The sequence below is a fragment of the Homalodisca vitripennis genome, chromosome 5 (genome assembly GCF_021130785.1).
Source record: "Homalodisca vitripennis isolate AUS2020 chromosome 5, UT_GWSS_2.1, whole genome shotgun sequence".
NCBI classification, from domain to species: Eukaryota; Metazoa; Arthropoda; class Insecta; order Hemiptera; family Cicadellidae; genus Homalodisca; species Homalodisca vitripennis.
The window spans coordinates 182,647,124-182,661,193 of record NC_060211.1 but is presented as its reverse complement, the minus strand read 5'-3'; the positions used below and the strand labels follow the sequence as shown (position 1 = coordinate 182,661,193).

General features: G+C 32.1%; 1 protein-coding gene across 1 annotated transcript; it reads left to right on the top strand.

Moving 5' to 3' along the window:
* Positions 1 to 8,733: 8,733 nt before the first annotated feature.
* Positions 8,734 to 12,485, top strand: LOC124363972 (dachshund homolog 1-like). Its single transcript, XM_046819242.1, has 3 exons — positions 8,734 to 8,910; positions 10,691 to 11,039; positions 12,254 to 12,485. Exons 1-3 carry the CDS (start codon positions 8,841 to 8,843, stop codon positions 12,267 to 12,269), a joined length of 435 nt encoding a protein of 144 aa, XP_046675198.1. The 5' UTR covers positions 8,734 to 8,840; the 3' UTR covers positions 12,270 to 12,485.
* Positions 12,486 to 14,070: the final 1,585 nt, after the last annotated feature.

Below are 14,070 nucleotides of genomic sequence, written 5' to 3'. Positions count from 1 at the left end.
TGCATTCTTGCGTTATAGTACCCTCCTAGCTCACCAGAATGTGACACTGTTGTTGGTCAAATGATTCATAATTATTATTTGAAAACTTCTCTGAAGCCTAACCTAATGGACAACAATGTAAATGTATTATGTGGCAAGATATATCAAAAAAGGTTTCGCCTGTAGACTTTAAACTTTGCATAAAACCAAATGAGAAGAAAAACATGAAATTATATTGGCAAGAATGAGTTTTATAGTGCATGTCCAACTATGGAACCTGGCTGAGCGTCATTGAAGGAAATCACTGAGTAGGCTGTCACAATTCTTTTGTCTATGGGGGGAATGTAAAGTTTTATTCACTGTATGATTGTCCGTATGCATCTGTATTACGGACGGTTGTCCGCAGGACATCTCGAGAATGAAATGATCTAAAGATTTCAAATTTTACAATTTTGCCTTAGCAAAGCCTGCTACGAGACTAGTGAAACCCTAGTGTGGTGTAAATTCCTAGTCATACTTTGTCTATAATTTTCAATGAAATGTCACATTTTAGACTTTTAATATTTATGTAAGCTTGACGCCAAGAAATTTAACCCATGGAAAATGAAATTTAATAATTTTCACTGTTTACAAGTTAATAATGAGACCCTCAATCTAAGTTAAACAAAATATTTTTCATCAATGGCTTATTTACCTATCCTGGAGTGAGAAAGGGTATATATATCGCAAGATAACCGGATCATCAGCAATGTCGAGCTTGGCTGCTGCTTGGATGGGTGACCGCTAGCAATCATATTCTTGCAAGCAGCCCGCCGGCTCGGGCGTTGGTGGTGGTTCGGAAGTCATCTTTGTCCCCACATTACGTTTTAGAGAGGGCTTCTTAGCCCTAACACCGCGTTTTGGTAAAATAAAACATTTTTACTTTACTTTATAGTGCAAACGACCATAAACATACATAAACATTAGAAGATTATGTGTTTTGGGGGAAATACTTTATACCTTCCGTTATAAAGCTTCTTCTATACGAATGTTAAATGTGGTGGGAAATCGTCATTAGACGCTAGATAGAAAATTTAAAATCCACAACACTGCCTCAAGATTTACAATTCTGTAAATGAAACATCTTCATAATTTTATTTTCCTTTACTGATTTATGGCCAAACAAAATGTTTCTATTTAGAACTTATGACATTTTTATTGTAGTTACACTGAAGTATGCTACAAAACCTTGCATCTTGACCTTCCAAAATCAAGACTTGATTCTACAACACTATGATAACTGTGGCGACGCCTTAGGTTTGAAGTCAATGTCAAGCGAATATATCGTATTCATGGATTCTGTCCAAAATTTAACTTGGATATTTGATTGCTTATGTGTTAACCTAGGATTCATACATAACAAACAAGTTTGGATCCAAGGGACAATGGCCTGAATTTAATGACCATCTAGGAACTTTGTTAGTGAAGATTACTTAACAAATCATTGACAGAGGTTAAATAGAATAGAGAAATTTAAATCCTACTTCACCTATATAATAAAGACATCTTTAATTTTTTATAGTAATTGTATGGGTTCATTATAAGGATCATATGAATTGAAATTATATCTTAGTTTAGCATGTGCTACTGAAGAGATTCCTACCTCACATACCTCATGTATAAAACACTAGGAATGTAACATCTAGCAAATAAAAACGTACTAATAAGACTGTAAACAACACTTTCTAAAACATACAAAAAATCATATTTTTAAATCGTTTTAAAGTAAAAATATTATATTTATAGATTACAGATATGTATAAAAATGACCCTTAAAAAATCCAGTACTTAATATCCAGAGGGGTAACAGGAAATGTATAATTTTTGTAAAGTCTCTTACATGTTATTGCTGTGTTATATTTTTTAATTAACTATAACTTACTCTGAGCATAAGTAGAACATTTTTTTTACTTATACTTATTTATGGTCACAATAAAATGTTTTGTCCTGAGCTGTAAAATGAATACGTAAGCTGTCGAGTTCCAGCATACATACATTTTACAACATATGAGCTATAACCTAAAATAAAAATTTTAGTCTTTTCATATTCTGAAAATTAAGTTGATGGCATTTACCATGGTACTGAAGGGAAGGACGTTCGATTTAAATTGTAATATTTCAGTTTATTGCAAGAGTTATATTTGAAAATACCAGTTTTTTGTCACAGTTTAAAGGGTTTAAAAAATCTAAGGATTATAGAAATGTATAAAATAATATCAGTTCAATACAAATTAAACAGTACATAAAATTAAATGTGTATTTAAATTATCTGCCTTAAAAGCTTACAAGTCAAATTATACATAAATGAAATATTTTTTTTTCCGAATTCAATTAATTTTAAAGTTTACATTTTTATAGAGATGTGGTCAACAATCCCTCACATTACACTTGGGGGAAAATGATAATTGAGACGATATAAGGATGTTACCCCTATGGTTCAAGTTGTAAAAAATTATGCATGGAGAAAAATCCTATATTTTTCACTTTGCAAAAATTTATATTGAACAAATCTATAAAAAATTCATTATTTTTAATGTCAAAATGCTTGCTTCCTTATATAAGTTTTGTACGAAGCTCTTGTATAAAAATATTTGGATTTGCCCGTATTTGATTAAAATAATTTAATAGCGTTATCGTATTAAATCTATTAAAGACACTTATTAATATTTCTTCTTGATCTATATTTTTTAAGACAAGTACTTTGATAAATTTACTAACTTCTATTTGTAAACTCTAAACTCTAATTTTAAAAAGAGTACAAACTTGGAGGCTTCAATGGATCGTGACTGAAGTAGATCCATAAACACTCGAAATGCAGACAAAATTAGATTACTTAGGGAAAATTCTCCCTAATTAAAAAATAAACTCATGTTATTATTTGAAAAATAAATTCTCAGGGATTACCTTTTTAACTCTTACTGGAGAGCGAAATCCAAAATTTATGTGATATAGTAAGGGTGCGATTACTTTGGATTTGCTTTTGATGTGTGTGCACGGTGTAGAAGGTCCTCAGACCTAAATTTATGTGCCTCTTAAGGCACATATTTTGGTCATACTTGTGCAATAAAACATTTTAGAAAGTTCCACATGTATTGTAGTCCCATCTATATAACTCCAGCACGTGATTGCAGATTCCTTGTACGTCTGCATTATTTTTTTGATATACAATATAAATCGTTGTTTTTTTTACAAATTTTGACCCCCTAAATGTTTTCCTGGCTACGTTCTTGTTTGTTAAAAAAAAGGATATACAAAATCATCTGATGCACAATGTAAGTTTTTTGTATACTATACATCAAATTTTGTAATTATTTCAGTTCAAGTAGGCCAAACATTATCTGCTTTTTATACGTAAACTTGACATTATGACTGTATTAAGTTGTTATGATGTAATATAAATAAAATAAAGCCTACAAAGTTCTAGTTTTGTTTCCTGTGACAAAATCAGTTCTTCGCCACACAGAGTAAAACTGTCTTTTGGTGTTTAATATCGTATTTTCAAACTCGATTGGCTTCGTATAGCTTGTAAAAACTAGATAGAGTACATCAAGCAACCACTTTCATCCTAATTATGAAAAACTAAAAAGTACTATGAAACAATTGTTTACCGCAGACTTGAGTTGGGAAACTCCAAAGTATGATGTGTATCACTTCCACAAACCCACAGCCCGTCATGTACAGGCTGCTGCAGGCACAGCACTTGAGTTGGAGATAGTGTCATGCCAGGCACTTGATATATTACAATCAGAAATCTTCTGGACTGTTACAAATCTAATTGTACGTCCTTCATTACTTAAGGGTTACAAAAATATTTATTGTCAAAATATATTACACATACTATCTTCTTTTGAATTAAAAAAAAATCAATAAGTCCTTATTGTAATAAATACTTTTTTAAATTTTTTCAATCGTTATTAATATATATTATATAATAAATAATAAAAAGGTAAATATTATGACAGTAAGAGTTGGCTGAGACAAACCTCTAGTCTGAAGCTTGTGAAAAAAATACTTTTCGTAAAAAAATACGTAATTGTATAAATTAATTTGACAAACTTACTATACATACAAGGTAATAGTATAGCAAGCAAAGTGTACAGGCTCCGCTGAGGTTGTGTACAAAATTTCATTCTCTCTGAGGTCTGTAGCTCATGTCATTCTTGAGATGTCCCACGGACAGAGATACAGAAAGTTATAGAGAAAAAGATGTATATCCTCCCGTCTGACAGTTTTTTCTGACTACCGAGGCTTCAGTGATTCTCAGCCAAATCTCAGGATGGGCTTGCATCATAATAGAACGCGTATGGAGAAATAAAGTGATATATTTACTAAATAGACGGGAAACTTCGTGGTACATTTAAATCCTTGTGTTAGTTACTTCTCGAGATCTCGTCCAGACAGGCAGACTGACAGAAATGGAATTTATTCATTCCGGTAAATGATAGCCTTCGCTATCGCCTAGCAAATGTCAATTTTTAAATAATTAAAGTACAGGAGGGGTGGGGTAATAACCTGCTCTCGCCTCTAGCCAACCCGCGTCACTGTGTCCACTTTTTTCAATTTCGTAGCTTCAATTGTAATGAACTTTATTTATATAAACAACTAGCGGGCCCGGCGCGCTTTGCTGCGCATTTCAATAATTTTTTGCAAAAAGTTGCCCGCGGCTTCGCACGCAATTTCCCGTTGAAAACAGTACACTATATTCACTTATTCTTTTTCTATCACATTCTAAACATTGCTGAGATAATTGATAGTCGTTCCATCGTGAGCCTCTTGGGCGTATTATGAAGGTATACTTACCATATTCCTGCCTCTATCTAGCTGTTACCCACGGGCTTCGCACGCAAAATCTTAAGAACCGAAGTCCTTATATTACTTAGTAAATTTTTTTTTTACTATAATAAATTTTAGATTAAATTAGTTATATCTCCGATGCCACGATTGAGCTTGCTTTGTTGTCTCGATCGAGAGAATATGTACACACGGAGTTTTGAGAACCATACTTCTGTCAAAAAAAACAACTAAGGTTGATTTTATAACATTCTTTATATTTGTAGCCAACGTAAGATAGTAATTATGATATCTGCATTGCTCTTCTGATCAAGTATGAGCATGGTTTTATATTAAATAAATATTGCAGTTAAAGGTGAATTTTTACGTCAAATTTGAATTGTATTATCTGGATAGTAAAGTCCTATGTTTAAACAGTGATTGCAGAAACAGTTTAACAACAAAATTTGTCGTTTCTCTTAAGCTTACTCTATGCTTTAAAAACTATAAGTGTAATTATATGTTTACAAAGAACAGCTGATTAAAAATTTGAAAAGACGTTAACATATGTTTGCTGCAATGCATTTCTCTTATGGGTATTTCTGTGGGGACGGAATCCTGAATCGGGAAAGGGATGGGCATAGCTTATAAACCTTCTCCGAGGAAAAATAACATATACGTACAAATTTTCATCATGATCGGTCCAATAGTTCACGATTCCATAAAGGACAAACATACAAACATTCATTTTTATATATATAGATAAAAAGTTATAAAACAAAGATATCTTATCATTAACTGAGAACATTGACCAAAAATATATTTAACTTTATTTTTAATGCAGAGATAGAATTGATACAACTTAATCACTACATCATTTAACAATCAGTATTAAAATTAATTGTTTACAATTTTCTTTTTTCATTTTGTGCTATATATCTTATAATTTGTATTTTTCAACATATTAAGTATTATTGAACATACATAACCAAATTGTGCATTGGAGGATTATTTTGTATTTTTATTTAACTTTAAATAGAAGTCAAGTTAGTAGTTTGGTTAATTGTGCGCCTCTCTCAATATAAAATACTCAAAACCTTTATATTATAAATAGTATTCAAATTAAGTTTTATTCGACTATAATAATTCCAATTCAATGATACGTCTGATAACTAAATTATTTTATGCAAAATTAATTGCTTTTCAAGCCGTAAATTTCTTATATTTTAGTAAACAGTATTCTTTTCTATTTAACAAAATTAAATACAGGATCTTTTTTCTTAGACTTAGTAAGTTGATGGACTATTATATAGGTTTTCCGTATCATATTGTTCCAAAACATTCCTAACAGAATTGAAATCTTTATGTATTTTTGGGGAGTATCCAATATCAGCCAATGGACTTTAAATCGAAACTGGCAAACACGGTAATGCACATCTACCTGTAAAGGTAAATGAAACCTGTGCGGTGATTGGCTTAACCAATCAGCGATAAATGTAGTTTCTTTATTACTGCTTTTTGATATTATAAAGCTGTATTCTTTGTTTAATTTATTTTCCTCCTTTTTATTTAAAATTTGTGCTTAATACACCTGGATAAAACCTTAGTACGACCTATTTGTACAAAAGTGCACATAAAAATATCCCTGTGGAGAGCCGTCTTCATCCCGGCAATTGATATTAAACCAAAACTGGCAGATTCAGTAATACATATCAGGTTTTAAAAGTGAATGAAGTTTGGCAAAGCTGTATCAAAGTTGGCCGAAGTACAGCCAGTTACGTTCTCTTTATTACATGCTGACATATTTTTAAAATTAAATTTTACTTTCTTTATTCTATATTTTATACCTGATATCTTTTTCAAATCCAAGAAAATACTGATAAAATAGGCAGAGTGTGAAAAAACACAATATCAAACGTTTATTCAAGCCGGCTCAAAATTCAACTGTTAAAAATTAAGAAATATTCCAGACAGAAAAGGGACGATTTCACAGAGTACTTATGGAGTCTAAGACGTTCCATGAACTTGCAGAACCTTCGTAGGGGGGAACCAAATTGTTTAGTTTATATACGATGTAAGTCCAAGAGGTCTAGCAGTGATAAGAGACCTACGTGACCTTTCCTACTAAATTGTCCCAGCAACTAAGTTGTTTGATAAGTAAAATGTTTCATAGCACTAAGTTCTGTTAACTTTGACTAACATGTTGGACTTATATCTTTCGGCCCAATGCATAATGTTTTTTGTTAAGCTATGAAATAAAATAGGTTTATATAACTATCTAACTGATTGCATACTTAAAACAGGAGTTGCATACTGTAAAATATATTTGCAGATTTTAAGAATTGGTGTGGTTTTTATTGCTCCTATAAAGTTTGTGTTTTGGCACCTAGTACTTTGAACTATCTAGTCTTCAGGTATAAAATCATTAAAAGTGCATGGTAAAAGTTGTTCTGTCATATTCGATCTTCTGATTGTATGTAACTTTAGATCTAAAACTGTATGTGTGTACGGCAAAGTTCAAAATAATAGAACGACAAAACGTAGGGGTGTCAACTATACCACTATTGGTAGCATGCTCACCCGGCAAATGAGAGATCCGGGGTTGAGTACCATTAGAGCAAGTATTTTTGTCATTATTATTGAAATTCAATCAAATTATATATGTTGTACAGAGTGTTCTCAAAAGGGTATCACAAACTTCTGTGGGTGATATTATTCTTCATTTCAAGCAAAACATTTCCTATAAATATAGATCGAAAAAAGTTTCGTTTAGCCGCAGGCCGCCATTTTGTATTTTTTATAACAAAATTAATAAAACTACAATCTATTCTATAGAACTATTTAAGCTAAGAAAATTAAATTTGGCACATAAATTTGAAGAGGAGTAGCGTCTATTAAAATTAAAAAAAATAAAATAAAAAACCCTTATTGTTGTAAAAAATGTACACCAGTTATTACCAATTGACCGATTTCATTACAATTCCAACTGTACTTGTTTCAACGAAATCCGTCAAAGTATAAACAAACAAGACCACTTTAAAAGTACGCTTGCACAAGCCGGGAGCAACAAACTTTTTGTCTTTTTACTTACATCAGCTGTTTTACATACGTTGTAACAATTTCACAAGATACCAACTATTTTAAAACTTTTTATACAGATTCCAATGGTACTTATTTCAACGAAATCCGTCAACGTATAAACGAACAAGACCATTTTAAAGGTACGCTTGCACAAGCCGGGACCAACAAACTTTTTGTCTTATTACTTACATCAGCTGTTTTACATATGTTGTAACAATTTCAAAAGATACCAACTATTTTAAAATTTTTTATAAAAATTCCCATGGTACTTATTTCAACAAAATCCGTCAACGCATAAGCGAACACGACCACTCTAAAGATAGTCTTGCACAAGCCAAGAGCAACAAACAACTGATACCTCTCAACTGTGACATGTTTGGTATTACACTAACTGTTTTAAATGTAATATATTTAACAACGCCTCTTTCACTTTTTAGTTAAGTGTAGATTTTCTGGATTTAAGTCATTGTTTTTGGTAGGATACAAAAATGCAACAGTACTTTTATTATTCACCTTTTGAATAGTATGCATTATTTTACAGGCACAAAATCTAATTATATAGTACTTAGATCACATTTGCTCGCATAAGACTAGTCGAAAAAAAACGTGTTTTAGTGTTGAATCAAGAACTTGTCTTTCTTCCACTCAGATTGTATTGCTGCAAAACCGTAATTTGAATAAATCCAATGACACCATCAAAAACTGACCATTGATAATGTCCCAGACTTGCGGCATGAGTGACTCCCAACCCAAACAAAGCCCAGACGTTTCCTCTTCCACTCGGGAAGTGAGTAGTATCCGATTGTTAACGCTTTTTGCGACCTCCGCTCCACGGTATCGGGACCAATTAGCCAAGGAAGATGGCAGATCGGTCTCAGTACTGTTTCTCCTTGCACTCAACCTTGTCCTGGGTTTCCTGGAGGAGCAGGATATATAAGGTGGGGGCGGCAAGGAGAGGATAACACAACAAGATGTGTACTTGTGTAGGTCTTCTCGTTCTGGGGGCGGTCGCAGCGGTATTAGCCACCCCTCTGCCACAGAGTAAGTAACCTGAACTTAGTGCCACCACAGGGATTCGTTTTAGGACCGTTGATGTTTATTGAAATTTTTATAAATCATACATTTTCTATAGCAACTTTTATCTTAGTAGCAAAAATTACATGCAATTTATAAAGTGCCAACCAAATATAGTTACTTTAAAATTTATTTTGATTCATATGATTCTGGTAATTATCTAAAAAATACATAATTGTGTACACTTGCTATCGTTATTCAATTACCTTTTAAAATAAACCACCACTAGCAACACAACTTTAAATAAAGTATCAAATTAAAATATTTTTTCAAAACTACATTTATAAATCCACTTTTACCGTTTGACAGTTTTATTCTTTAAATCAATAATTTATTCTAAAATTTTAGATGTTTATGTGGACGTAGTAGTTAACATACTTTATTATTTTGTAAATGTATTATGTGTTCAGATTTTCTATGATACGTGTAATACTGCACGTGTAATAAGCACACAAAATTATGCTCGAAATTGATAATCGCTAGTTTTGGCGAAGGTCAAAAAAGTAAAGCATCGATAGGGTTAAAGAATATAAAACAATAATTATTTAAAAATTAAATATTTTTAGCTCAACACACTTATAATTGACCGTCATGTAAATAAATATTAGTTGTATCACTATTATATAGACAGAAAGTTGTAAATTTTAGGGTCTGTATATGGTTACCTAACACATATTTAACAGTTATTTACGAGAATGACGGTTCATTTTAAATGTATCAAGCTAAGAAACGTTTTAGAAAATCATTAATTAACGTTTCAGATTTTTAACCCTTCTGATACCCTCTCATTTTGACCTCCTCAATTTCTTTTTTAAATTTATTACGTGCTTATTCGTAGACGTGACCCTTTCAAAATCTTAGCCGGAACTTTGAGTTTAAAGGGCATTTTATTTGAAAGTACCGTTGTAAAATATCAGCCGCAAAATCGTGTATTTTGAATATCGTTGTGAAGTTGAGGGCAATGTCTCATAAAATCATAGTTTCCGAAGACTCAAAATCATTTCATTAACATAAGTATTTTCGACTGCCATATACAATGTTTGTGTTGTTCAATAGCTGAGGGACATTGTTCTAGTTTCACACTAAGACACAGATACTTATTATCTAATTTGACTATATATCCTTCGTCTTGTTAGAGGTCCTTGAAGATTCACTGTAAAATCCTCGACATCAAGTTCCATACTATGACCACGCCATTTCTGGTAAAATAGTTATTCACATATCTATTTCGTGATAACATGTAATTTGTTTTTCATTCATGAACTTTATTTGAATTTCAGGAATTAACTTAACTATTACTAAATAAAATACACCTTTTTCATTATTAAAAAGGAGAAGCCGATCCCCTTTTAAGCCTTACTCTGTCCGTCCTCATGAGCCACTGGCCTGTGCTAGGATCTTATCAAACAGAATAAGGGGGAGAGTCGATACAGTACAAGGTCGATGGTACTGATAAAAAGCGCAAGGGTCACAGACACGATTCGTACCTACGTTATCTTTAACTCAGACTCAAAGTCCAACGCCTTAGACCGCTCGGCCATCGGCACTCCCAACCTACTGTGTTATGATTGTTTAAATTCATTTTTCTTCCACTGTTTACAAGGTATAAATTACTTTACTTTTCATCAACCTTTACATGGGAAGTTGTTTGACCTTTGCTAAGTTTATTGAGCGTTAATTTTAAGGATTGGACTTTTTTGGTGTCTGAAAATTCTTGTTTCTATAATATGATATTTCTGTCAACCAGGGGAGGAACGGTCAGCATCGCTAGGTGAGCTAGGGGGCCTAAACGTAGCTCAGCGCAAGGGGAAGAACCAGAGGTACGGAGGAGGGTATGGAGGGTACGATGGGTACCGACCCAACAGGGGTGGCAGCGGAGCAGGCAGCTCAGCATCATCCTCCGCCAACACCAACGCCAACACGGGTAGCCACGGGGGCGGAGGCCTCAGCCAGGCCCAGGCGCAGGCGCAGGCCCAGTCGCAGTCGCAAAGTCACTCTTCAAACCTCGGCTTGGGGCCCTTCTCCGCCAGTATCAGCAACAGCCAAAGTCAGGCCCAATCCAACAGCGGGGCCTTCGCCAAACCCGGCAATGGAGCGTGAGTGTACCAAGTACATTTTAGTCAGAGAAAGAAGGCTGCATGAATTTTTGAAAATAAATGTAAAGGCTGTAGTAAAACGACTTTTCCCCCATAAGAACAATTTTACACTTCATGCACTTTTGCGGCGTTTTTTTGATCGGAAAGTCATGGAAGTTGATCTTATTAATACATATCCAAAATTTTTGTATACTTTTTTAATATTTAAATCATGAAAAACAAATATGTTTGAGAATGTTTTTGAATAACTATTAAAAATGTGAAAGTACAAAAGCGGGTGGTCGCGTATTTATCATATCTTTAAAATGAAATTCCCCATACTTGCACGAGTATCAATAAGGCAGTTAAGCTTCATGAGCCATCATTGTTCTTGTGGTGCTAAAATCAACATGGCCGCCACTGCAGCTCTTAACAACAAATTCTAAAGTAAGGCTTGGATGAATTTCGTAAAAATACTCTGGGTACTAAGTGTCTCTAGCACGCTTGTTTTCCGGTTAAATTTTACTTTTCCATCTCCGAGCAACAACTTCTGCTCTAGAGCTGGTAGCCTTTATTCCGATCAACCATCCAATTGAAAGATAAAAATCGTTGCAATCGTTTAAGAAATCGTGTTGCAACCCTTTGAGAGTCGTAAGGACTCTTTTGTTATATATATTATCCCATTGAGTTTTTGGCGTTCTTTGTGTTCCGAACATATTTTTGCAAATTATGTTCTACTTCCTTATCGGCCACCTGAATAAAAAATCTATTATCATCCATTATTTAATACCATTTGCACATAAAAACATTCGTTCAGTTTTGCCGCTCCTCTTCAAAATGTTGTAGCGCCAAGCAATGTATTATTTCAAACGCAGATGGCAAATAAATATAGTTAAATTAAAACATATCTGAAATAATACTTTAATAACTTAATCAAGAATAATTTTATATCTAATTAGGTTAATTTGATATTGTACATTTTTATGGCCGACCGTTTATAAGAATAAATACTCATTTTCAACAAAGTAAATATTCGTTTTACAAAAATACTAAATACTCATTAGATATTTGTTATTAAACAGGGGTGTAATTGTTTGTTTACTCTCTAATTCTCTTATTTTTACTCTTAATAACTATTAATACCATAGTTTACTCTTAATTCAAATGTTAATTAATAACGTTAATCTAAATGTAAATATTGTTAATGTTAATAATATTATTGTTAATTGTTCTAGGTTCTACGACTACTAAACATGATTTCATCTCTCCAGCACCTTATTTATCAACTCATTCATAAGTTATTGTTGTGTTCGCATGAGTACAAATATCTATGTATAAATAAGTAATTTATTATTTAATAATTATTTATTATATAATTTATTAACTAATAATATAAATACTACTTAATAATAAAGTGATAAGGCTAATACAATTTAGCCTGTAAAATAAATGCCACTATGAAATAATTTATGTTTACTTTATTTACAAATTCCACTATACACCTTGCATGTTTGTATTATTTAATCACTTCTACGTTTGAAGGAAATAATTAAACAGTAATAAAGAACGCCAGAATTAATTACTTTCAATGCTGAAGAGTATCTTAAAGTTTATCTTAAATCACTATAATACACATGATAATTCGGAAACTATGTTTAAATTAATGGCCTAAACAAATATTTAGGGCAATTGAAATAAATAAAATAAAGTAGTAATGTAACATAGATTTCTAAAACTAATTCTGTACAATTTATATTTAAATAGTATTTGTAAATTATAATTTACAAAAAGAAAAAAGTATTTTGAAAACAAGAATTAATACATTATATACTTGTAAGAGTTCTTTTTGAGCTTCTACGTTGCTGACTTTTTTTGGATCTTTTGAATTTTTGAACATGACTCCAGATTCCAGGAGTCAAGTCTGTGACAGCTTCAGATTCCAGACGCTGCACTAAGAGGAAGGTGAACTGGAGCTAAACTCAATATTCACGTTGAATCAACCCATAGCTACGTTATGCGCAGTCAAGGTTCTTAACCTTGATTAAATTAACGCCCCGTTGAGAATGGGCATGTTCTCCTACAAAATAACATATCACTAAATGAAGCTATCAAATGTTGTGTTTATCATCCCTGAACATCTTCATCTGTATTCCTAATTACATTAGAAAATACACAACATTAGTAACTAAAAATTATAAAAAAATTCAATTTTAAAAATAAAAATAAACCGACTCCAATATTTTACTCAAATCGATGAACTAAAAAGTAAAACACAATTTTAATTTTACAAAATGAAAGTTACTCAAAAGTCAATAAATATCACACAATTTTGTAAGGTGGTACCAGAAAAATAAACTAAAAATATACTAAAAAGTGATACAAAAAGATGCAACTTTAAGATAGAATTAAATTAATTACGAACTAAAATATGTAGTTGAATTACTTTGCTGACAAGGCAGGTTAAATACCTGTACTTATGATTCGTATTTTCATAAAGGGTGCAATTTCTTATAAACGTATATAGTATAATAATATGTATTGCACATTCATTGAACATAACGGCCAATGCAGCGTGCCTATCAATATTCAACTATCGGATGTATCATCACTACAATGTCAAGTTCAAAATCTGAAAGTTTCCATCGTTGTTTATGAATGATTACTCACTATATTTAGAGGAACTGGGATAAGGAGAAAATGTTTGTAATGTACAACTACAAGAATTAATTATCTAATATATGTATCCTCGGAAATTTGGCTCCACCTACAAAATTAGTGTGGTATTGGCTTTGAGTAACTTTTATGATGTCAAATTAAAATTATATTTTCCTTTTTTGTTCCTTGGTTATAGTTATAGTTATAGTATTTTATTAAATTATTTAAGAATTGTACTACTTCAAGTTAGAATTTCTTTAAATTGTCATTTGTTGAAGATTTTATAGGTAGCCTATATTTTTGTTATTGTGGAAGCAGTTAACATATTTTAGTACATAATTTTTAATTAGTCTATGAAAGAGATATATTGTTGTACGTTCCTGTGTGGTTCATATTT